The 26,760-nt window shown below is 47.6% G+C and overlaps 1 protein-coding gene across 2 annotated transcripts; it reads right to left on the bottom strand.

Annotated features, from left to right (window-relative positions):
* Positions 1-7,864: 7,864 nt before the first annotated feature.
* On the bottom strand, positions 7,865-24,805 carry LOC147118519 (uncharacterized). 2 transcript variants are annotated; one of them, XM_085984457.1, is made up of 2 exons: positions 24,715-24,805; positions 7,865-12,862 (listed from the first exon to the last, which is right to left on the bottom strand). In XM_085984457.1, the coding sequence occupies exon 2, from the start codon at positions 10,247-10,249 to the stop codon at positions 8,216-8,218; it is 2,034 nt and encodes a 677-aa protein (XP_085840583.1). In that variant the 5' UTR covers positions 10,250-12,862; positions 24,715-24,805; the 3' UTR covers positions 7,865-8,215. The 2 variants fall into 2 exon arrangements, with proteins under 2 accessions (XP_085840583.1, XP_085840585.1); XM_085984459.1 differs by having other exon boundaries at positions 10,258-12,862.
* Between the last annotated feature and the right edge of the window lie 1,955 nt (positions 24,806-26,760).

The raw sequence follows: 26,760 nt of genomic DNA, 5'->3' as shown, positions 1-26,760 counted from the left end.
GGGCAAGGTATTGACTTGGATAGAGAACTGGTTGGCAGACAGAAAGCAAAGAGTTGGAATAAACAGGTCTTTTTACGAGTGGCAGGCAGTGACTAGTGGGGTACTGCAGGGATCGGTCCTTGGGCCCCAGCTATTCACAATATATATTAATGATCTAGACAAGGGAACTAGATGTAATATCTCCAAATTTGCAGATGACACAAAGATGAGTGGGCGTGTGTGCTGTGATGAGGATGCCGAGAAACTCCAGGATGATTTGGACAGTTTGGGTTGTAGTGATCAATAACATGTCATTCTATAGTGGACACTAGGTGGAGCCGCAGAGCTGCGTAGAGCTGTATATAGCTGTATGTATAAGACTACACTACCCAGCTGTATATATATTAAGACTACATTACCCATGAGGCATTAGGCTACCCACAAGGCAACAGTCAAGATGGCAACCTGCACACAGGAGCACACATGCAGCATCTCTACAGATGCTGTACCTAGAGAACGTGTACTGAATAAATGACTAGCTAGAAGCTAGCTGTGTTCATAATAAGAATGTCTATTTATTAATGAACATAACATGGTTCCAGGAGTGGGGTGAGGATCTGCTGAAAATTGTGAAAAGCGGCATGGACAATTTGAAGCCACCAGAACGTTTGAACCTCGAGGGAAATGTCGACTACAATTGGCGGATTTTTAAACAAAAATTCGAACTCTACATTGCAGCCATCGGATTCGGTACGAAGCCAGACGCAAGGAAGATAGCATTGCTGCTTATGGTTGCAGGCCCACAGGCAATAGAGGTATTTAATACATTTGTATTTAATCCAGAGGAGAACAGAGGAAAATTAGAAGATGTGCTAAAACAATTTGATGCACATTGCTCTCCCAAAAAGAATGAGACGTATGAAAGATACATCTTCCATTCTCGGACACAGCAACAAAATGAGACTTTTGATAGCTTTATAACTGATCTGAAACTGAAAGCACAGACATGTAATTTCTCTGAGCTCAAAGCATCCATGATTCGTGACCAGATTGTGTTTGGTATTCATGATAAAACAGTCAGGGAACGTCTGTTGAGAGAAACCGAACTAAATTTGGAAAATGCGGTGAAAATATGCCAAGCCAGCGAGCTAGCTTGAAAGCACGCGAAGACTTTCAGTGAAATCAATAATGATGCAATTGTAATGAGTGATAATGCTGCTGTCGGTGCTGTGTCCTACATGGGTAAGAAACGTGGGCAGAACAGAAATGAAAAGCAATCGGATGATAAAATTTTTAATTGTAAACGCTGTGGTTACAAACACCAGTTAAGACAATGCCCAGCGTTTGGAAAAATGTGCACAAAGTGTAATGGAAAGAATCACTTTGCCAAACAATGCTTTTCAAAAGTAAAAACAATGAAAGGGCAACAAGTTAATGTGATTGAGGATACTGATTTAAGTGAGACATTTTTTGTAGGAATGGTGTCATGTGACGATATCAAAAAAGATACAGAAAATGTGCAGCCCTCAGAAGTGGACAATGCTGAACATAAAGTCAATGCAGTAAAAGTGGACAAATGGATGATCCCACTGCAGATAAATGGAGCATTTGTTACATTGAAACTGGACAATGGGGCAAAAGCAAACTTAATCAGTATGAGTGACATTAACAATATGAAAGAAAAGCCCAAAATACAGAAAAAGTCATTACTACTGAAGGACTATAATGGACAGAAAATAGATAGCTTAGGTGTATGCAGACTCAAAGTGACAGTCAAAGACAAAGTGCATCATCTCATGTTTTCTGTTGTGGCTGAAAGCCTTGATTCAATACTAGGTGACAAAGCTTGTGAAGACTTAGAACTGGTCAAGAGAGTCTACCGTATAAACTGTGCCATAAGCAGACCAGATGACTCAGGTGATGAAGCAGAGCGCCCATCAAGGATGAAAAGGCCAAAGGCTATCCATGTCTTCAAAAAGCCTAGTTTCTCCAAGAAGCAAGAAAAAGACTTTAAGGTCAAAGAAAAGCACAAAGAGGAAAAACACAAGGGGAAAAAGTCCAAAGATATAACCGCAGCAGATGTTGTTAAGCAGTGGAGAGAGAAAAAGAAAAAGAAGAAGCCTGCACCAGAGCAGGAAGCAATTCCGGTGGATACTCCTTCTTCCCTCAGGCCAATCTTTGGTGTTCCATTAGCCGAGGCTGCTGAGAGGACTATGCTGTATGATGGGATCCAGCTGCCAGCAGTTTTTTGAGAGTGCATTGACTACATTGAGAGTTATGGCATGAAGAGTGAAGGAAACACTGAAACCCTCTCCAAGCAAAGATCGCAAGGAGACCTCGATCTATACAAGAGCAGATTGATGACAATGACGCAACTGCATCTAGTCATTCACCACCAGAACAATCTCATGAAGACACATCAGACTTACCCATGTTGAGAAGATCCACACGTGAAGTAAAAGAGCCTGATAGACTTAATCTTTGAGTAAAATGTAAAGCTTTGAAAATGTGTTGACTGTTTTGAAAATGTTTATGTTTATAGAGCACTAACAAAAGTGTTACTGATATTATCTTTATTGTTTTCTTGAAAGTTGATTGATATTGATTTTGTTAAACCTCAAAGAAAGGGGGATGTAGTGATCAATAACATGTCATTCTATAGTGGACACTAGGTGGAGCTGTAGAGCTGCGTAGAGCTGTATATAGCCATATGTATGTATAAGACTACACTACCCAGCTGTATATATATTAAGACTACATTACCCATGAGGCACTAGGCTACCCACAAGGCAACAGTCAAGATGGCAGCCTGCACACAGGAGCACACATGCAGCATCTCTACAGATGCTGTACCTAGAGAACGTGTACTGAATAAATGACTAGCTAGAAGCTAGCTGTGTTCATAATAAGAATGTCTATTTATTAATGAACATAACAGGGTGATTGGGCAAAACCATGGCAGATGCAATATAATGCGGATAAATGCGAGGTTATCCACTTTGGTGGCAAAAACAGGAAGGCAGATTATTATCTGAATGGCAATAGATTGGGAGAAGGGGAAGTGCAACGAGACCTGGGTGTCCTTGTGCACCAGTCACTGAAGGTAAGCATGCAGGTGCAGCAGGCAGTTAAGAAGGCAAATGGCATGTTGGCCTTCGTAGTGAGAGGGTTTGAGTACAGGAACAAGGATGTCTTGCTACATTTATATGGCCTTGGTGAGACCACATCTTGAGTATTGTGTGCAGTTTTGGTCGCCTTATCTGAGGAACGATGTTCTTGCCATGGAAGGAGTTCAGCGAAGATTCACCAGGCTGATACCTGGGATGGCAGGAATGACGTATGAGGAGAGATTGGGTCGATTGGGCTTGTACTCACTGGAGTTTAGAAGAATGAGAGGGGATCTCATTGAAACTTATCAAATTCTGACAGGACTGGACAGACTAGATGCTGGAAGGATGTTCCCGATGGTCGGGGAGTCCAGAACCAGGGGTCACAGTCTAAGGATAAGGGGTAGGCCATTTAGGACAGAAATGAGGAGGAATTTCTTCACCCAGAGAGTGGTGAACCTGTGGAATTCTCTACCACAGAAGGCAGTAGAGGCCAATACATTAAATATATTCAAGAAGGAGTTGGATATATTTCTTAAGGCTAATGGGATCAAGGGGTATGGGTAGAAAGCAGGGACCGGGTACTGAATTTGAATGATCAGCCATGATCTCATTGAATGGCGGAGCAGGCTCGAGGGGCCGAATGGCCTACTCCTGCTCCTATCTTCTATGTTTCTATGAGACAATGACCCACCTCCTGACGTTACGTGGGCTGGGTCGCGTCCTACAACCCTGCTTGAGTTTTACGAAGAAATTTAACCCTTTTACAGCAATATCATTCTGGTGAATCTGGGTCCCTCTCCAAGGCCAATATATCCTTCCTGAGGTTCGGTGCCCAGATCTGAACGCAATACTCCAGATGGGTTCAAACCAGAGCTTTGTACAGCTCCCAGCTGCTGAGACACCAGCGAGTTCACACTGGGGAGAGGGCGTTCACCTGCTCTGTGTGTGGGAAGAGATTCACTCAGTAATCCACCCTGCTGAGACACCAGCGAGTTCACAAGTGACTGCAGGTGTTGGATTCTGCTGTTATTGCTGCTGTTAATCATATCCAGGACTGAACCGTGTTCATTCTGACAATTGGGGTTTGTTTCTGCTGATGTTAATAATCCCGCTGACTGGGCTGGAGTTTACTATTCTGGAAATAAGTCAAATAAATCTGCTTTGTTCCAAACACACTTTGTATTGAGTCCTTGATGTCTGTAAGATAAGAGAAGACTAATTCATGTTCCGTTACCGACTGTTCCATTTTGGGCCTTTTCACCTTTGTTAAAGAAAGACTTGTATTCATACAGCACCTTTCACAACTTCAGGACATCCCAAAGCGCTTTACAACCAATGAAGCACTTTTGAAGAGCAGTCACTGTTGTAATGTAGGAAATGCAGCAGCCAATTTGCGCACAGCAAGGTCCCACAGACAGCACCGTGATAATGGCCAGATGATCTGTTTTAGTGATGTTGGTTCAGGGAGAAATGTTGGCCACGACTCCAGGGACAACTCCCCTGCTCTTCAAAATAACATCATGGGATCTTTTATGTCGACTTGAGATGGGTCCTCGCTTGAACGCCTCATCCGAAGACGGCACCTATTTCAGTGCAGCGCTCCCTCTGTACTGCACTGGAGTGTTGGCCTAGATTGTGTTCTCAAGTCTCTGGGGGTGGAGTTGATCCCACAACCTCCTGACTCAGGGACAAGAGAGAGAGAGAGAGAGAGAGAGAGTGCTCCCACTGAGACAGAGAGAGAGAGAGCCAGAGCGAGAGAGAGAGAGAGAGATTAGTCCTAGGAGAAGGAGACAGACCATACCTTGGGGCCAAATATGTAACAACATGTCACAACCTGAGGACTGTTTAAAATTAATATTGAACGTACCAAATGAAGTACAAAGACTGTTTAAAATTAATATTGTTTAAAAGTAATATTGTATGTACCCAACAAATGTCAAATCGATTGACACCTACAGAATGTTGGAAAACTGTACCTTTTTGCTATGTAAGCTTTGGCAATATGGTTCTCTGTAAACTTTCATGCCAATAAAGCATTTTAATTGGAAATTGGAATTGGAATTGGAGAGAGTGTGCTCCCACTGAGACAGAGAGAGAGAGAGCCAGAGCGAGAGAGAGAGAGAGAGTGTGCTCCCACTGAGACAGAGAGAGAGAGAGAGTGCTCCCACTGAGACACAGAGAGAGAGAGAGAGAGAGAGAGAGTGCTCCCACTGAGACACAGAGAGAGAGAGAGTGCTCCCACTGAGACAGAGAGAGAGAGAGAGTGCTCCCACTGAGACAGAGAGAGTGCTCCCACTGAGACACAGAGGGAGAGAGAGTGCTCCCACTGAGACACAGAGAGAGAGAGAGAGTGCTCCCACTGAGACAGAGAGAGAGAGAGAGTGCTCCCACTGAGACACAGAGAGAGAGAGAGAGTGCTCCCACTGAGACACAGAGAGAGAGAGAGAGTGCTCCCACTGAGACACAGAGAGAGAGAGAGAGAGAGCTCCCACTGAGCCATGACTAACACCCGATCATTACTCTAGATTACTTCAGTTATCATACCTTCAGTTACTCTCATGGACAAGTCCCAGCTCCCCATATCATCCAGCGTGCTTCTCCTAGACTTGGTATCCAGGGGGAGTATTGGTAACATGACCCTGCACCTGCCCTGGGACTGTTTGATGGGACAGTGTAGAGGGAGCTTTACTCAGTATCTAACCCATGCTGTACCTGCCCTGGGAGTGTGTGATGGGACAGTGTAGAGGGAGCTTTACTCTGTATCTAACCGGTGCTGTACCTGCACTGGGAATGTTCGATGGGACAGTACAGAGGGAGCTTTACTCTCTATCTAACCCGTGCTGTACCTGCCCGGGGAGTGTTTGATGGGACAGTGTAGATCAGGGGTTCTCTGAGGCCCCTCCTGTGTTATAAAAATTCCCCGGACCCCTTGTAACACAACACAAGTATTCATTGTCTGTAAAGTGCTTTGGGACAGCCTGAGATCACAGAAACCTCTCTAGACAATAGATTGGGAGAAGGGGAAGTGCAACGAGACCTGGGTGTGCAATATATTCATTAAATATATTCAAGAAGGAGTTGGATATATTTCTTAAGGCTAAAGGCATCAAGGGATATGGGGAGAAGGCAGGGACAGGGTACTGAATTTGGATGATCAGCCATGATCTCATTGAATGGGGAGCAGGCTCGAAGGGCCGAATGGCCTACTCCTGTGCCTATCTTCCATGTTTCTATAAATGCAAGTCTTTCCATTTCAATTCACTGTGCTTTATTTTTGAAATAAATAGTTATTTGATGATTAAGTGCGGTAATAGTATGTTTTGAACTCCCTCATCCTTGATTCTCCAATCCAAGAGGCCCAGTGACCTCACAAGCTGCCTTGTGGCCGCCTTCCTTCCAGCCCATGTGATCTGCTCACCTGAGCAAAGCCCAGCTCCCAGGCGGAGGCGGGGAGTGCGCTGATTGGCCCTTTGCTGCCCCGCCCACCCCCCAACCACCAATCGGAGTGTGAGCAGGGTGCAGTGGGCGGGGCTAGCCTTTGATTGACAGTTTGTGCTCCCGCTCGCGGCGCTTTGAATTTCGCCCCAACAATGGAGGGCGGTTGGAGAAGGGATTTGGGCCAAGCGGATTGGCTGCTGGCCTTTGATTGACGGTTGACGGGACCAATCCCCGAGGCCTCGGGCTGTCCTGCTCAGTGGCGCCGCCTAGTGTGAGGGCGAGCGGCGGCTGGAGCTGTGGGTCCCGCAAACTGCGCCTGCGCACTGCTCCTGCTCCAGTGGGAGAAGGTGTTCAGCGGGCTGGGCTCCTGGAATTGGGAATGGCCGCACCCTCCAATAAACCCCAGCCTGGATTTGTAGGGGGGAAGTGGGGAGATGGGGGCAACAGGCTGCATGGAGATGATGGGAATCTGGATCAACCCAATTGTCAGCGAGCGAGGGTCACTGCCGGTACTACAGTATACAGGAGCTGTAAAAGTAGTTCTCTCTTAAAGGTACATACACTACACCAATATCCTTCTGTCTGATATAAACCAACCCCACAGTCACTGACACCAATCTCCTCCTGTTTGATATAAACCAACCCCAGTCACTGACACCAATCTCCTCCTGTCTGATATAAACCAACCCCACAGTCACTGACACCAATCTCCTCCTGTCTGATATAAACCAACCCCAGTCACTGACACCAATCTCCTCCTGTCTGATATAAACCAACCACAGTCACTGACACCAATCTCCTCCTGTCTGATATAAACCAACCCCACAGTCACTGACATCAATCTCCTCCTGTCTGATATAAACCAACCCCAGTCACTGACACCAATCTCCTCCTGTCTGATATAAACCAACCCCACAGTCACTGACACCAATCTCCTCCTGTCTGATATAAACCAGCCCCACAGTCACTGACACCAATCTCCTCCTGTCTGATATAAACCAGCCCCACAGTCACTGACACCAATCTCCGGTGTATGTCAGACTGAAGTTGTTTACAATCCTGATGAGCTTTTACTCTATTCCTAGTTGAGTTCGAGATCTCCAATGAAACACGCCACACACCTAATCCCCTGAGCACAGGCTTCATTTTTAACTAGCTGAAGTGCCCGGCAGTGCTGAGGGAACTCAAGAACCCGGTGGAATGTTTATGAAATTGCTTTTTATACTGGTGGGATTGAAGAACTCTTCCTAAGCACCCAGGAGTGATATTACATTATTCACAAAGTTTCAGTGTATGAGTTGATAGGGAAATAAAAGATTCTATGTGAGGCATTTAGAGTTTAGTTTAGAAATCAACAGTGAACATTTATTGCAACAATGTAGAACAATAGAGCATTTGACAATATGCTGGAGTTACAACCAAAGACTGAATGAATACTCCCTCTGGTAAAGGTTTGCAAACCCAAGAGGGTTGGTATTGCACAGAGTGATTTTGTAATCTTGTAGTAGGTATGCAGCCTCTCAGATGTTGAAGAGTCCTGAAAGAGTCCTTTCCTGTGGCAAGCTTTTATAAAGGAGGCACAGAGATGGCCAGTCAGAGTTTTGAGGTAATTAACTGATGTTGGGCCAGCAACCTCATGGAGGACTAGACGAAGGTGAGAGCAGTCTGCATTATTGGAGAGCCCGTGGTTAGACAACATTTTCTGTTTTTCCTGAGGGTGTTAAAATAAACAGATTCCTTGATGCACCAACTCTTGAACATGCCACGTACAACTGGCCATGTGAAAAACAGGGCGTGAGTAAATTGATGCCAGCAACCTTCAAAGTCTGCCCCTGTGCCTTGTTGATTGACATAGCAAAAGAAATCGTCACAGGAAACCGTTGCCGTTTGAATTGAAATGGCAAGTCAGTTGATATCATTGGAATTCGAGGAATGAGAACATCCTCCCCTCTGGTGCAGCCGGAGATGATGGTAGCCTCAGTGAGATTTGGCATGAGCTTTTTGACTGCCAGTCTGGTTCCATTGCACAGCTTTGGTGGATATATGTTTCTTAGGAGCATGATGGGGGTGCCTTCCTTCAGTATCAGTTTGTGAGGAGGCGTTCCTGAAGGCTGCAATGAGTTGAGGAACTCAGTGGGGAAGTGCACTGCATCAGCACTGTCACAAACAGTATCAACACTTTTGTAAATGTGCTCTTGGCCAGAGAGTTTTTGAACAAGGAGGATGTTTATGTCTTTGACATTATCATTCCTGCGTGCAAGCATTGACCGTTCACACAGCCACTTGGGAACATTGAAGTGATTGAGGAGGTCTGGATACACCTGTGAGATCAACTCATCAACAGTTTTGACTGGACTGCCAAAGCCTGGAGGAATGGTGATTTGTCCACTGCTGTCAACTGGCAATTTTCCTTCTCCCAATTGTAGCAAAAGTTGTGCAAATGATTCTGACATTTTGTCACCATGCATATGAACACGCATGTTTGTGGTCAAATGGACTGTTTGCACATTTGGCCACAGATGGGATGCCTTGAGACATGCATTGAGTTCATCTGCTGGAGTTCCTCTGGGTACAACTGGCAGGATTTGGCGGAAATCACCTGCCAGCAACAGGGTGGTGTCACCCATCAGCCTATTGTTGCCTCTCAGATCCTGAAGAGTTCTGTTGAGTGCTTCAAGTGCCCTCTTGTGGGCCATTGTACACTCATCCCACACAATGAGTCTACACTTTTGAAGCAACTGAGAAGCACCAGTTCCTTTGCTAAAGTTACACACTGGGTGTTCTTGTGTTATCAGATCCAGAGGGAGCGCAAAGGTTGAGTGGGCAGTGCGACCTCCTTGGAGAAGAGTTGCAGCAATTCCTGATGAGGCAACAGCCAGTGCAATGTGTCCCTTAGAGCGAACCATGGCCAGTAAAAGATTGATCAGGAATGTCTTTCCTGTTCCACCAGGTGCATCGAGGAAGATAATGCCACCTGCATTGTTTTCCACCATATCCACAACCAGCCTGTAAGTCTCTTTCTGGTCTGGAACCAATTTAGGTTCAGTGACGGTGACAAAGGAGGTCAGTTCCTCAACATTGTAGGTGGTTTCCCTGAGGACCTCTCTGCTGAGACCTGGAGAATCATTCCTATTGGGAGGTTGAAGGTTCAACTTAGTCAGAGACTTGCCAGCCAATGCCAAAGTCTTGTCCTCCAGAAGGATCAAAACCTGATTGTACATTGCATCAGTGAAGTTTAGCGTCATTGTGGGGTTGGCTCTGGTGAGTTGGCATAAGATGTCTTCTGTGAGGCTGTCTTTGTGATCTTCCCACAACTGCATCGGGTTGGAAGGGCTGCAGAGGGCAATTATAATGGCAAAGAGTTTTCGTAGCCTATTGGGGGAGTAAGACACAGCAGCTTCTCTCATCGTGGCATGCCAATGAATGTCATCCTCAATGAGTCCTCTCCTGTGGCAAGCTTCTTGAAAGGAGTCACAGAGTTGGCCAGCGACAGTCTTGAGGTCATTAAATGATGTGGGGCCAGCAACCTGATGGAGGAGTAGACGAAGGTGAAAGCACTCTGTGTTGTTTGGATGGACCATGTAGACTCTGCCAAGTGCATCTGATGAGTACACCCCTGTATGACCAGAAACTTCCTTCTGACCTGCTCCAGGGCGCCGAGCCTGCCATGTCTTGTTTGGCTGCCAGGTGTAGTACTTGGGCACCTGATGATAGAAAAGCATCTTGGCAAAGTCATTCGTTTGGCACAACTGAAAGAATGCTGTAAGTTTTGTCTTTGGAGGTTGCTCGGCACGTTGGCTGGCATTTTCAGGTCGGAATAAAACCCTTTGTCCACTTTCCAAGTGAACATCCAATTTAGTGACAGTGGGGTAACGGTTGTGGATGTCAAATCCAAAAGTTCGCCAGGCTGCCTCATTGATGCAGATGTAACGGCCCAACAGATGTGTGCTGATCTCATCATTTTGATTCTACTGTCCAGCCGCTTGAAGATCAAAGACAGCTTGGTCACTGCCCTTATGGAGGTACTTGCACACATATTTGATAGACTTAACTGAGTGGCAGTACTCCACATTGATGTGACATTTGAAGAGCCTGGATAGGAGTGGACAGTAAGGAACAATCCAACGGTTGTCAACTTCAAATGTCTGCCTTTGCTGTGTTGTCCGAGTTGACGGACCAGGTTGACTTGAGTGGCTAGATTTTTTAGTTCGCATTCTTATCTCAGTGCTGATACCTCCACTCTCTTTGCCACTTCTCCTGTACAAAGGATAGCCATCATCCCCATGCTGAGTTTCTTCACGGAGTGGCTTTGGGTACCGTTTTGTACATGCATTCTTTTTCATGCAGGGAGAAGAAGGGTTGTGTCGCCCACAAGGACCATGAATCATATTTTTTACCACAACATCAAAGAGGATTGGATCCTGGTCCTTATCGGGTAGCTCTGCAGAGATGAAGGAATCAACTTGATTGGGGCGAATCTTTGCCTGAAGCCAGAGTAACAGATCCACATGAGGAAGTCCTCTCTTCTGCCACTCAATGCTGTACATGTAGCAATTGTGTGCACCAAAAAGTTTGCCCACAGTCAGAAGTTTGAGCAGTTGTTTAACTTTGAGGTTGAAGACCCGTGCTATGAGCTCATGCCTTTCAGTACCAGCTTTGGGTGGGAACTCCTGCCATTGGGGATTGCAAGTCATGGTGATGAAGAGGACAGGTCTGCCATAGTTTCTGACATAGGTCATGGCATCTTGCGTGTACTCATGCATGTACCTAGGACCTCCAACGAAGGTGGATGGTAGGATGACCAGTTGACCAATGTCCTCAGTGTTGCCATCATTGGCCACAGCATCTCGTAAGTGTATATAGTCTGTGACTCTCAAATGATTTTGGTTATTCCGGAACCAATGAAGCCGCTCTCCTATTTTTGCATACATGTCAGTGAGGAACTGGTGGAGAATTCCTCCACACTGAAGCAGGTGGTTTGAAGCAGTTTGTCGTTCCATCAGCCTGTATGAATAGAATTCCATGGCAGAAACCATCTTTTGCCTTTGGGCTGTAGGTGGCACACCAGTTTCGGGGTCAACATGTGGGATCTTGTTATAGACATCGTATCCATCTTCCCAATGGCAAAACAAAAGCGGGTATTGCAGAGGATCATATGACCTGTGAAGCTCAGAAATTCTTTTGAGTGGACCACCTCTGATATGCAAGACAATGTCCCGTTGTTCAAATTCTTGGCCCACAATGACAATGGCTACTTCATTGGTGGTCGGAGCATTGAAGCATCGCTCATGTTCACCTGCAGGAGTCTTTTCAGATTTGATGACAATTTTGAGGTCTTCATTAGTTGTATTTTCGATGGCTGTTTTGAAACTCTGAACATATGGGCTTTGGTGATGAAGCATGTGCTGTAACTCAAGCAAAGTGTCAAGCTTGATTTGGTGTTGTTGTGCGGGGTGAACAGCAGCTTCCCTGTGGCGATTGGCTTGCTCTTCGTCATCACCCAAGAAGTAGATTTGCAGAAACTGAGGTCTTTCGTTTGGCAGAGGAAGTGTAGTGAGCCAGCTGTATGGTACACCTGTCCATGAACTTTAAAAGTTGGGCAAAATCCTGATTCACGCACTCTGTTTGCACCAAAAGAGGTCATTGCAAAGCAGTTGTTGTACTTTCTGATGTGAGTGAGGAAATGTGGATTTCGGCCGAACAGAAGTGAGTGTAGGGGTTCAGGCGGAACTGTTAGTGTTGGAAGTTTAACCTTTCCTCCATTGCAGCATATCCCAGCAATTTCCCCTTCCCACTTCAGAGCGCCACAGTGAGGGCAAATGACGGTCATCTTGCTAATGATGACTATGTGGTCTGCTTTATAATTGATGGTGGGTGTATAGGAGAAGGCTGCTCCGAGCCAATGACTCCAAATGTCAGCTCTGGCAATGCCCCTGCGTCTATTGGCGGCCTGGCGACGTGCCTGAGTCTGCTCAGGAGTCTCTGAGGCTCTGGCTTGGGCATGTCTCGTCTGGTCATCAGCTTGATGTGCCTGAGTCTGCTCAGGAGTCTCTGAGGCTATGGCTTGGGCATGTCTCGTCTGGTCATGAGCTTGACGTGAGTGAGTCTGGTCAGGAGTCTCTGAGGCTCTGGTTTGGGCATGTCTCGTCCGGTCATCAGCTTGACGTGACAGAGTCTGGTCAGGAGTCTCTGAGGCTCTGGTTTGGGCATGTCTCGTCCGGTCATCAGCTTGACATGACAGAGTCTCATCAGGAGTCTCTGAGGCTCTTTTTGTCTTTTTTCGGGACGCATCAGAAGTGCTGGGTGTAAGTCTGCTTCGTTTTCTTCGGGGCATGCTGTTATGAAAAAAGAAAAAAAATTATTATATAGATAAATGAGTTTGTCTGTCTGTCTGTCTGGGAAGGAGAGAGAGAGAGGGGGAGGTGGAGGGGGGAGGAGGGGGGCAGGAGAAGGGGAGGGGGGAGGAGAGAGAGGGGGGGAGAGAGAGAGGGGGAGGAGAGAGAGAGGGGGTAGGAGAGAGAGAGGGGGGAGGAGAGAGAGAGGAGGGGGAGGGGGAGGAGAGGGGCAGGGGGGTGAGGGGGGAGGAGAGAGGGGGGAGGAGAGGGGCAGGGGGAGGAGAGAGGGGAGGGGGGACGGGGGGAGGAGAGGGGGAGCAGAGGGGGAGGGGGGAGGAGAGAGGCAGGGGGGAGGAGGGAGGGGGAGGAGAGAGGGAGAGGGGGGGAGGAGAGGGCGGGGTGGAGGGAGGGATGGGGGAGGGGAGGGGGGAGGAGAGGGGGAGCAGAGGGAGGGGGTAGGAGGGGGGTAGGAGAGGGGGGTAGGAGAGGGGGAGGGAGGGGGGTAGGAGAGGGGGAGGAGAGAGGGGGGGAGGAGAGGGGGGAGGAGAGAGAGGGGGGAGGAGAGGGGGGGAGGGGAGGGGGGAGGGAGGGGGGTAGGAGAGAGGGGGGGAGGAGAGGGGGGAGGAGAGAGAGGGGGGAGGAGAGGGGGGAGGGGGGAGGAGAGAGAGGGGGAGGAGAGAGGGGGGGAAGAGAGACAGGCAGAGAGCGAAGGAGCTGCCTTTACTTCCAGCTTCTCTGGTTACTGTTGCTAGGCGATGTGAGGAGAAGGAGCCGATTGGCGGGGGGTGGGGAGAGAGGGGGGAGGGAGGGGGGAGGAGAGGGGGGAGGGGGGTAGGAGAGGGGGGAGGAGAGGGGGGGAGGAGGAAGAGAGACAGAGAGAGAGAGAGAGACAGACAGAGAGCGAAGGAGCTGCCTTTACTTCCAGCTTCTCTGGTTACTGTTGCTAGGCGACGTGAGGAGAAGGAGCCGATTGGCAGGGGGGGGGTGGAGAGAGAGGGGGAGGGCAGGAGAGAGGGGGGGAGGGGAGGAGAGACAGGGGGGGGAGGAGAGGGGCATGGGGGTGGGAGGGAGGGGGGGAGGAGAGGGGGGAGGAGAGGGGCAGGGGGGAGGAGAGGGGGGAGGGAGGGGGAGGGGTGGAGCGAGCGGGTCGGGGAAGGACCGCTTCTTGGTGAAGCTACCGGCCAGCAGGGAGAGCGCGCGATGCTGTCCGTGCCCGGGAAGGGGAGGGGGGGAACGAGCGGGTCGGGGAATGACTGCTTCTCGGTGAAGCTACCGGCCAGCACAGAGAGCACGCGATGCTGTCCGTGCCCGGGGGAGGGAGGGGGGAGCGAGCGGGTCGGGGAAGGACCGCTTCTCGGTGAAGCCACCGACCAGCACGGAGAGCGTGCGATGCTGTCCGTGCCGGGGGGTGGTGGGGGGGAGCGAGCGGGTCGGGGAAGGACCGAAATTTGTTTTGTTTTTTTAAAGTGGTGTGAAGAAGGGCAGACGCCATTTTGGTTGATTTTTCTTTTTAAAAAGTGGTGTGAAGAAGGGCGGATGCCATTTTCGGTATTGTACTTAGGAGCAGTTTAAAGAAAAATAAAGTGTTCGTTGTGCTGCCTTCCTTTCGGAATTTATGTTAGTTTTCCAGTTAATTCAGGGGTTTGAGTAATTTGGGTCGATTTCCATTGTGTGCCGCCACCTAGTGGATATTTGGTACCTAGCAAGTGCAGTAAAGCACAGTAAAGTGCGGTAAAGCGCAGTAAAGTGCAGTAAAGCACAGTAAAGTGCGGTAAAGTAAACTATTGTATATCACAGACCTGCAGCCACACATGGTCTGGGAAGTTATATTGTTGTCACGCTCCAGCCTTGGACACTATTTGTCTGTAAGTACTTGAGAATGTTATAGATGATTAGTGTACACTATATTTTGCAGAAAATGTTTAGTTTGTAACTTTTCTCTGTAAGCAAACTTACACAGCTAGCCGTGAAGTGCTCGCTCTCTGTCTAGCTGGTTAACTTGTAGCTGTATTTTGATGCACTATGTACAGGGCTAATTTAAAGTGAATGTAAGAGAATGCCTTTCAGTTTGCTAAATGTATATTCACAGTAAGCTGTGTTTCCACGTGTTTGGTAAGTTACATGCCAAATGTACTGTGTTGCTCAGGCGTACCTAAATTTGTGTATGCATATCAGTTATGTGCTTGTATACTAATGTATGCTTCCATTTCTGTGTTGTATTTCAGTTTCACAATAAGAATCTTTCAGTAAAGTTTACAAGAGAAGTTAAGCCTTGTGATTTTTATGGGAAGATATCAAGTTGTTAGCTACCTGTCTAGCTCTGCATAGGAACGCGCTGCAAGGGCAGAATATTCATAACTACAACAGCCTAAATTTCATTCACTTCTCCCCGAAATTTCTTTATTTTTTTTAAAGTGCTCCTAATTACAACACCCGAAATTTCTTTTTTTTTAAAAAAAAGTGGTTAAAGTGCTCCTACAACACCCGAAATTTCTTTATTTTTTTTTTTTTTTTAAATGTGATTAAAATGCTCCTACAACACCCGAAATTTCTTTATTTTTTTAAAAAGAAGCGCTCCTAACTACAACACACAAAAAAAAAAATTTTTTAAGTGGTTAAAATGCTCCTAAGCACAACACCCAAATTTTTTTTTTTTAAAGCGCTCCTAACGAAACACCCGAAATTTCACTCACTTCTCAATCCTCCTTCAACTGGCTCACCTGTACTTCTTTTTGAGCAAAGAAGGCTAAGCTAATTTATTTATAGTCTCTGAAGGATTAGGCCCCACCCAGACAATAAACACACAGAAAGTGGGAATGAAGATGGCGGCCACTCACCTGAGCTCAGAATGATTAGTCCCGCCCACACACACAATGAAATGGCCCCCGTGATGCACCGATTGGTCAACCATCAGGTCACTCAACGCTATCCCCTGTAGGATTGGTTAACCATCATGTCACTCAACGCTAATGAGTGGATTTTGTCCTTTTTTTGAAAGTTTTTTGTATACTGTCCGAACAATTTTTGTCTGACCAAAAAGTAAATATGCCTATTAGAGTCCCCTAATGATAAGCTTTCTTTTGATATAACATATGTGTAGGTACGCTCTATAACTTTTGATTGTATAGCCGGACAGACAGACAGAAAGACAAACAGACAGACAGACAGAAAGACAAACAGACAGAAAGACAGAAAGACAGACAGACCAACTGTTTTATGTATATAGATATGTAGATTCTGCAATAATACAACTCCTATACTAAATGAGTGCAAAATATTCACATGGGAGATTCTACAAAGGAATACTTCTTGTAACATTCTTACAATATTATTATAGTTATACAGCAAGACTCATAATCTAACAAGCTGTATCCATGAACTCAGACTTTGATCATTGCCAAGCCTGAGAGGCACGAAAGGAAGTTCGACTCTTTTAAAATGCCAATTAGAATGACATTGTCATCAATCAATGTCACATTACCAAGAGGGCCCCCTTTGTAGTGTATGTAACTGTTCTACCTTTAAGAGAACTATTGTATGTAACTGTCCACCTTTAAGAGAACTATTTTAGGTGTGGCACTACTTTATCTTGGCTGCTGTATACTGTAATACCGACGGTGACCACACCGGTATATAAGTGCTGTGTCAGGATTTATTGGGCAGATTCGCCCTGACCTTCGAATAGTAAAGTCCTGTTAAAGTTACTCTTGTAGTCTGTGTATTAATTCGCCATAATACCTACAGACTTTACAGTGGCGACGAGTTCGATCTTACCCTGCGGCAACAATACTTCCGAAGCAGTTAACGAGTGTCGAGAAGAGGCACCCGCCCTCATCGTTCTGCTGAGAGAAAACTCGAGTCTGCAGAGCAAGGAAGAAGGAAGAATTCAGACACGAAGCCTTCCATCAGCAACAGGCACTGATTGTCCCTTCTGCCACGGTGGTGAGTGAGCCGATCAGCACGAGAAGCAAGTCGGCCACGTTGACTGTGAGTAAAGGGAAAATTAAAAAAAATAAACGGAGGATAAGGGCGGTGAACTCGACCACGGTCGGGGGAAAGGAGCCGGACAGAAGTCGGGCCCAGAGGCGCTCAGACTGGGGCAGCGTGGAGCACGGAAACCGCAGTACAAGCGGGCTGGGAGACGCAACGGCACCGTGAGACAGCTAGACCGCAACCGGCGAAAAAGGCCGGGCAGCTACCGAGGCCACGAGGCGCTGCGACCGGGATTGTAAGGCGTGGGAAGATATAAAAATAAATAAACCGCGGTGAACTCAGCCGCAGCCGGGGAGGAAAGCACCGGACTGCGAGAGGGCTGGGAGGCGCGATTGGAGTGAAAAAGGCTGGGCAGCGACCGAGGCCACGAAGCGCTGCGACCGGGATCGTAAGGCGCGGGAAGATATAAAAATAAATAAATCGCGGAGAACTCAGCCGCAGCCGGGGAGGAAAGCACCGGACTGCGAGAGGGCTGGGAGGCGCGATTGGAAGCCGCTGAGGGAGAGACAGAGCCCGAGCGAGCGGGAGAGACAGAGCCCGAGCGAGGGAGACTGAGCGAGATCCAGCCCAGCGGCTGAAACTGTTCGCCGTCAACGGGTTGTACCCAGCGCCGGTTGCCCTGCTGAGAAAAGGGAACAAGGAACGCACTGAAGCCGACGCGCAGGCTGCGAACCCCGAAAGCCAGCGGTCGTCGCTCGAGGGAAAAGCTTACCCCTCCCGCCAGGGGAAGAAACGCGGGAAGCCGCCAGTAGGCGGGGAAGAAGACAGAAGCGGGAAACCGCCATTTTGAAAGTGGGCGGGGAAAGAAGACAAGCGCGGGAAACCGCCATTTTGAAAAAAAAAAAGTTAAAGAAATATTTCGTTGTTGTTTCTCAGGAAGAGTGTGAAGATGCCTAAGCGTAGTAACATCAACGGTTTCGATTCCGATGTGGAAGATTGGGCCACGTATGTAGAACGCATCGAGATATATTGTAAGGTCAATAAGATAGCAAATTATGACAAAGCTCTAACCTTACTAAACTCAATGGGTGCGAAGACATACGGGTTATTGAAGCATTTTCTATCACCAGCTAAACCGGCGGATCAGTCTTTCGCTAATATTGTTGCTGTCCTGAAGGATCATTTTAACCCCGCACCGCTGATGTTAGCGGAACGATCAAAATTTTACATGAGAACGCTACGAAAAGAGGAAAGCAACGCGGAATACCTGGTTGAACTGCGTAGGCTAGCAAAATACTGTCAGTTTGGGGTAAATCTGACAGAGGCACTGAGAAACAAGTTCGTGTGTGGGATGTCGAAGGAAGGAACACAAAAACGACTGCTCGAAGAGAACGATCTTACACTTGATAAGGCTGTCCTTATTGCAGCATCGCACAAAGCCGCAGCGAGAGGCACGGCAGAAATGCAGCGGAAGACAGCGGTACTCAGTGTGGATCAAATGACTTCGGGTACAACGAAATGTTATCGTTGTGGGAAGACAACACACGACCAGAACCAATGCTGGTTTAAAAACCAGGAATGTAGAAAATGTGGCAAGCTTGGTCACATAGCTAAGGTATGCCGGTCAGGAAAGAAGACCAGCAATAATAAGTCACCGCAGAAGAAGTACAGAAAGGTACATAAGGTGACTGGGAAGAGTCCAGATGAACAGAATTCGGACTCAGACTCCAACAGCAAGGAACTGGGTAGTCTGAGGATTCACAATGTGAGTAAAGAAGCTGACCGACAAACTATCTGGGTCACACTACAGATTGCAAAAGTCCAAGTGAAGATGGAAGTGGACACCGGATCGGCGTTGACGGTCATGAATAAGCAAGATTACAAAAAGTTATTCAAACATATTCCCCTATGGGATACGGAGATAGTATTGCAGACATACACGGGGCACAAAGTATACCCCATCGGAAAGATAAAAGTCAAGGTGAGATACAAGGACAAAGATCACCAAGGGATGGACATGTATGTGCTGCCCAAGGGAGGTCCACCACTTCTGGGACGGGAGTGGATCAGGAAAATAAAGATAGACTGGCATTCACTAAACACAATGACGGTAGATTCCGGAAAGGAAGATGTCTCCAGAATATTGGACGAAGCTGAAGAGGTATTCCAGCAAGGACTGGGAACACTGAGAGGAATTAAAGCAAAAATCAAGATTGCAGAACATGCAAGCCCAAAATTTTTCAAAGCCAGATCGGTACCTTACGCGATACGACCTGCTGTGGAGGCAGAACTGGAAGAGCTTGAACGTTCAGGGGTACTGTCTAAGGTGGACTGGAGTGAGTGGGCCACGCCCATTGTTCCCGTCATGAAGTCTTCATCAAGTAACAAGCCAGGGGGACCGGGAAAGGTCCGCATCTGCGGAGACTTCAAGATCACAGTTAATCCGGTGCTTCACACGGTACAATACCCGCTCCCATGGATTGAGGATATCTTTGCTTCATTGTCTGGCGGGAAACACTTCACCAAGATAGACCTGGCACAAGCATACTTACAAATGGAAGTTGAGGAAGAGTCGCGCCAGTATCTCACAATCAACACGCACAGAGGCTTGTATCGTTATAATAGACTGGTTTTTGGAGTAGCTTCGGCTCCAGCAATTTGGCAGAGGGCCATGGAGCAGGTCTTACAGGGTATTCCAAGCACGCAGTGTTACTTGGACGATATCCTGATTACGGGAGAAGACGAGGAGGAACACCTCACAAATTTGAAACTGGTGCTCACCAGGTTGAAGGAATATGGCCTTCAAGTTAATCGGCAGAAATGTGAGTTCTTCCAGAAACGGATCTCGTACTGCGGTCATGTCATTGACCAAGAGGGGCTGCACAAGTCACCTGACAAGATAGAAGCTGTCGTGAAGGCCCCCGCTCCGGAAAATGTATAACAGTTGAGATCGTTTCTGGGGTTGATTAATTATTACCACAAGTTTCTGCCAAATCTATCCATGGTGCTGCATCCGCTGAATGATCTGTTGCGGAAAGAAGTACCATGGAAGTGGAGCGAGGACTGTAAGAAGGCCTTTCGCAGAAGCAAGGCGTTGATTACCTCTGAGGAAGTGTTGGCTCATTTCAACCCAACGTTACCTCTTCGTCTAGCTTGTGATGCTTCCCCTTATGGAATTGGAGCAGTACTTTCACACAAGTTACCAAATGGCTCGGAAAGGCCAGTCGCATTTGCGTCCCGATCATTGACCTCCGTTGAGCGAAATTATGCTCAGATAGATAGGGAGGCCCTCAGCCTTGTGTGGGGAGTAAAGAAATTCAATCATTACCTGCAGGGCAAGAAGTTCACATTACTGACAGACCACCAGCCGTTGGTGTCCATATTCAACCCTAACAAGGCCGTTTCCACTATGACAGCGCAAAGGCTACAGAGGTGGTCTGTGTTACTTGGGGCACACCAATATGACATCGAATACAAAAGGTCCAAACAGCATGGAAATGCTGATGGGTTATCGCGCCTACCGTTGCCAGTAGTAGAAGAGGCGGCTACAGTGGACCCGGTAGAGATGTTCCACTCAGCCATAGTGGAATGTCTACCAGTAACAAATTCGATGATCGAAAATGAAACAAGAAATGACCCGACTCTCTCACGAGTCTACGATTTAACAGTGCAGGGATGGCCAGCACATGGCGAACCAACGCTGCCCGCATTTTCACAAAGAAAAGAACAGCTGTCAGTGTGCCGAGGAACCTTGATGTGTGGAACTAGAGTGGTGATTCCACCCAAACTTCAGCATAAGGTGCTAAAGGAGCTTCACGAGGGGCATCTGGGTGGAGTGAAAATGAAGAACCTAGCAAGAGCGTTTGTGTGGTGGCCAGGTATTGATGGAGACATCGAAGAAATAACCAAGAGCTGTCTAGGATGCCAGAAGGTCCAAAACGCGCCACCACAAGCTCCTCTGCATCCATGGGAGTGGCCCTCATCTCCTTGGCAAAGGGTACACGTCGACTTTGCTGGTCCATTTATGGACTCAATGTTTCTAATCGCGGTGGATGCACACTCCAAGTGGCCAGAGGTAATAAAGATGTCCTCCACCACCACGGAAAAAACCATCACAGTATTAAGGACCATATTTGCCAGGAATGGGCTGCCGGAACAGATCTGTTCTGATAATGGACCGCAATTTGTGTCCGAAGAATTCAGGAAGTTCTTAAAAAGGAATGGGGTCAAGCACTACACGTCAGCCCCATACCATCCCGCCACCAATGGATTAGCTGAAAGGTTTGTCCAGACCTTCAAGAAGGCCATAAAGGCCATGGGTAATGAAGACATCAACCTACAACATAAGGTAGATAACTTCTCGTTGGCATACAGGAATGCAACACATGCGGTCACAAACCAAACTCCCGCCATGATGTTTTTCAATAGAAGACTAAGATGCCGGCTGGATTTGATTAAGCCAAATGTCAGAAGGGACGTAGAGAACCGGCAATTTCAGGGCATCAATGAAAGGCCAACTAGATCCTTTCAGATAGGTCAACAAGTTTTGGCCCGGGACTACCGTACCGAGAAATGGCAGCCTGGAACTATTGGGAAAAGGCTAGGGCCGCTGATGTATACCGTGGACATTGGTGACAGCATAATAAGGCGCCATGCTGACCAGATCATAGGGTCATCCACAAAGGACCAACCTACTCCACAACCTTACACGGCTAATGTTGAAGCAGAGATACCCAGAGCACCTACCTCCGATCTGGTAATACTGGAATCAGATGAACCTGACACTGTCCTTCAAGCCGAATCGACCTTGCCAGAAGAACCTACTACCCCGCCGAAAACTACTACACCACCGAGGCGTTATCCGGACAGAGCCAGGAAGCCTCCAGAGAGACTGAATCTGTGAACTGTTTTGCATAAGTTGTATATATGTTATGATGTTATGTTGATGGGGAATAAGTATGTTGTAAGCTAAAAAGGAAGGATTGTAGTGTATGTAACTGTTCTACCTTTAAGAGAACTATTGTATGTAACCGTCCACCTTTAAGAGAACTATTTTAGGTGTGGCACTACTTTATCTTGGCTGCTGTATACTGTAATACCGACGGTGACCACACCGGTATATAAGTGCTGTGTCAGGATTTATTGGGCAGATTCGCCCTGACCTTCGAATAGTAAAGTCCTGTTAAAGTTACTCTTGTAGTCTGTGTATTAATTCGCCATAATACCTACAGACTTTACACCCTTTTTAAAGGGGCACAAACAATCAACTCCAAATTATAATTAAATCAGATCAGAATACTGTTGCTGGTGTTGACAATTGACTCCAGTCCCTCCGGTGCCCACCAGTCACGGAAGGCCTCCAGCGTCCCGGCGGACACCGCGTGCTCCCTCTCCAGGGACAGCCCGAAGGATGTTCCACCTTGGCTGTAGCCGTCAGCTTTCTTCTTCCCGGGGTGCTCTCTGACCTGAGCTGCAAACTGTTCCTGTATTTAAAGTCTTACCGTCCACTCCTGGAGGCCCCACTCCCTGAGCCTACAACCTTCAGCAGGGTCAGTGCTGGAGTTCCACAGTGGGAGTGATCCCAGAGTAACTGTCGGGATCGCACCCCCGTGGATATTCCAGGTTGTGTATTTTTAGTTATCCTGGTGTCTAACACACACACACATCAATAAAACAGGGAATTCCTGGAAACACGCTGCAGGTCCTTCTTTATCTGGAGATCAAATGTCTGTTGTATAATTGTACCAGCAGTTAACAGGCTCCTGTGAACTCCTCCCTCTGCTATTTTAATGCAGATTTTAACCAATTTATTTTAAACGAGTTTATTTTAAATGGGTTAACGCCTGCCTTAAAATGGTAGACTCAGGACTATCACATAAACATGTCAAATGATTACCAGTCATCTTTAGACTGGAAACTTAAACCTGCTGTTCCATTTTCAGTCAGGAACAAATCGCACGTTCTGTTCTGACGAAAGGTCATCAACCTGAAACGTTAACTCTGTTTCTCTCTTCACAGATGCTGCCTGACCTGCTGAATTTCTCCAGCATTTTCTGTTTTTATTTTAGGAACAGATCGCAGTTTGGCACCAATCTCTGATTTGACAGCACATTTCCAGCATTCTCCGTTGTTCTTCCCGACTCCAAACACAGTTGTAAGGGAGCCTTCTGTTCCATACCTAGGAGCTCTGAACCATGGCAGAGAGCGGCTGGGACACATTTCTCACAGGCCTCAAGATTAACCCGCACGACAACCTTGCTGTCAGTGAAGAGAGACGAGAAAGACCAAAGTGCCATTTGCCCCTCTCAGTGTGGCCCTGAAGGACTGTGTCCAGGCTGAAGTTCTGTTCCTGCCGTACGATCCTCCCCCAGATTGTCCTTTCTGAGCTCCAGCCGGGTGATGCTAAACATCCAGGTGAGAAAGGCAAAAATCTAGCCCAGTTATAGGGTCATTAACCTCAGCAGAAACAACCTCCAACTGTCAGAATGAACATGGTTCAGTCCTGGATGTGATTAACAGCAGCAATAACAGCAGAATCCTGCAGTCACTTGTGAAGTCGCTGGTGTCTCAGCAGGTTGGATGACTGAGTGAATCCCTTCCCACACACGGACCAGATGAACGGCCTCTCCCCAGTGTGAACTCGCTGGTGTGACAGCAGGGTGGATGACTGAGTGAATCCCTTGCCACACTCAAAACAGGTGTACGGCCTCTCCCAGTGTGAACTCGCTGGTTTATCAGCAGATCCTTTGTGCTTTTAAAGCTTTTCTCACAGTCAGGACATTTAAAAGGCCTTTTATCTGTGTGAACAAGTTGATGTTCAGTGAGGTGCGATGACCGAGTGAAGCCCTTCCCACACTCAGAGCAGGTGAATGGTCTCTCCCCAGTGTGAACTCGCTGGTGTGTCAGAACATCGGATGAATTAATGAATCCCTTCTCACACACAGAACAGGTGAATGGCCTCTCCCCAGTGTGAATGCGCTGGTGTGTCAGAAGTTTGGATGGTTGATTAAATCCCTTCCCACATGTGGAACAGGTGAATGGCCTCTCTCCAATGTGAATGCGCTGGTGTCTCAGAAGCTTGGATGAAAGAGTGAATCTGTTCTTACACATGGAGCAGGTGAACAGGCTCTCTCCAGTGTGAATGTGCTGGTGTTTCACAAGCTCAGAGGAACGAGTGAATCTCTTCCCACACACGGAGCAGGTGAACAGCCTCTCCCCAGTGCGACTGCGTCAATGTGTTTTCAGCTCAGACGGGTAATTGAATCACTTCCACAGTCCCCACATTGCCACGGTTTCTCCATGCTGTGGGTGTCCTTGTGTCTCTCCAGGTTGGATGATCGGTTAAAGCCTCGTCCACACACACAACACGTGTACGGTTTCTCCCCGCTGTGAACGGTGCGATGATTTTTCAGTCAGTGCACTGGAACACTCTCACTCGGGTGTGCGTGTCTCGGTGCTTTTCCAGTCACACTGATATTTGAAACATTTCCCCACAGACAGAACAGACAAACATTTCTCCTTCCACATTCAAAAGCCGATGATATTCAGGTCCTGATGAATGGAGTGACTCTGTCAGATCTTGATGTGATGTTTGGTCTGAGTTTGCGGTGTGTAAATGCTGCCCTTCTCACAGCCTGTTAAAGGAGTTTACAAAAGCCATCACTGTGAGTCCAGGATAGAAATTGACAAGGTTCTCTCCTCCTGGTTCCTGGCCAAGGGGGCCGCGCATGTGCCCTGCTGCCCCCTGAGCCTCTCAAGATGGCGGCCGCTACCCCGGGCCTGTCACCAGGAGAAAGCCCCGCAGCTGCCGCCCCACTCAACGCCCGGCCCAGAGGCTCTTGTTTGGGGCCTGAGGTCCACCCCGGGTGTGTGTGAAGCAGATAATGTTGAGTGTTTTAATAATGGGGCCCGGGGCCTACCTGCAGTTGATTAATCTCCCGACCCCGCTCCCGCCGACCTGCAGCTCTGCCCGGTGACCGCGCGAGGCTTTCTTTGTAAAGTCAGTGAGGGACACATGACCCGGGCCCGCGGCCTGATTGACGGGAGCTTCCGACCAATGGGGAGCGAGTGGGGCGGGGCTGGAGGAGCAAGCCAGCGGCAGGTCCTCCAACCAATCGGGGAGCCCGAGGGGCGGGACTGATTGTCTGATCCGCAGGGCAGCGAGTTTCTCCAGTCCCTTGTTCGGGGCCAGGGGAGGCTGTGGGCCTTTATTCCCCTTATTGGACACAAGGCTCTTTGTCTCACAACACACTGGCTCAGGTTTTAACAATCGGTTTACAGGAAATAGTGAATTCAAAATTTGTAAACTGAGATTGTTATAATTACACAGGATTACACAGGATATACAGCACAGAAACAGGCCATTCGGCCCAACCAGTCCATGCTGGTGATTATGCTCCATACATAGAAACATAGAAGATAGGAGCAGGAGTAGGCCATTCGGCCCCTCAAGCCTGCTCCGCTATTCAATGAGTTCATGGCTGATCATCCAAATTCAGTACCCTGTCCCTGCCTTCTCCCCGTATCCCTTGATCCCTTTAGCCTTAAGACATATATCCAACTCCTTCTTGAATATATTTAATGAATTGGCCTCAACTGCCTCCTGTGGTTGCCTCACACAAGCCTCCTCCCGTCTTTCCTCATCTAAATCTATCACCATAACCCTCTATTCCCTTCTCCCACATATGCTTGTCCAGCCTCCCCTTAAATGCATCGATACTATTCGCTTCAACCACTCCCTGTGGTAGTGAGTTCCACATTCTCACCACTCGCTGGGTAAAGAAGTTTCTTCTGAATTCCCTATTGGATTTCTTGGTGACTATCTTATATTGATGGCCTCTAGTTATGCTCTTCCCCACAAGTGGAAACATTCTCTCTGTATCCACTCTATCAAAACATTTTCATAATTTTAAGGACCTCTGTTATGTCACCCCTCAGCCTTTTTTCAGGAGAAAAGAGACCCAGCCTATTCATCCATTCCTGATATGTATACCCTCGCATTTCTGGTATCATCCTTCTAAATCTTCTCTGCACTCTCTCCAGTGCCTCTATATCCTTTTTATAATATGGTGACCAGAACCATACGCAGTTCTCTAAGGGCTGAATTTTGCCGGTGCTCAGTGTGCGGGTTTGGAGGCAAGCCCACGGTCAAAATCACAAAAACTGACAGCGGGTCGTTATCCCGCTCTGAACCGCCTCCTTGTGAGTTTCCTAAGTGTCGGGTCTGTCATCCCTGAACAGACCCGACACCAAGCGGCAGGTCAGCCAATTTAGATACTTTAAAGCTTGTTAAAAGGTAGTTAAGCACCATTTTCCCATGTACTTACCATTTTCCCAGGTTTTTAATGAGGTTCCCAGAGTGCGGCTATCACGTCAGGTAAGTATGTCGGGTTCTCAATGACTGGATTGCTGTGAATAGGTGAAAGCTGCAGAAGTGGTCTAAAACCTACCATTTCACAGCTGTTCACTTCCCAATCTTAGAATCTGGAGCATTAATGATTTGGAACCCACTTTGGAGCTTTATGCAAACATGATTTCCCTTTCATAAAACCATGCTGACTCTGGCTAATCATATAATCATTTTCTAAGTGCCCTGTTCCACTTCCTTAATAATGGATTGCAGCATTTTCCCGAGGACTGATGTCAGGCTAACTGGCCTGTAGAGCCCTGTTTTCTCTCTGCCTCCTTTCTTGAATAGCGGGGTTACATTTACTACCTTCCATTCCACGAGGACCTTTCCAGAATCTAGTGAATTTTGGAAGATCACAACCAGTGCATCCACTATCTCTGCAGCCACCTCTTTTAGAACCCGAGGATGTCGGCCATCAGGTCCAGGGGATTTGTCGGCTTTTAGTCCCATTAGTTTCTCAAGTACTTTTTCTCGACTGATATTAATTACTTTAAGTTCCTCACTCTCATTAGCCCCTTGGTTCCCCACTATTTCTTGAGTCTCAACCTTCTCCAGT

Source organism: Somniosus microcephalus, chromosome 4, assembly GCF_052327205.1.
Source record: "Somniosus microcephalus isolate GS21.2 chromosome 4, FLI_Smic_1.0, whole genome shotgun sequence".
NCBI classification, from domain to species: Eukaryota; Metazoa; Chordata; class Chondrichthyes; order Squaliformes; family Somniosidae; genus Somniosus; species Somniosus microcephalus.
This window is presented reverse-complemented; position numbering and strand designations above follow the sequence as displayed.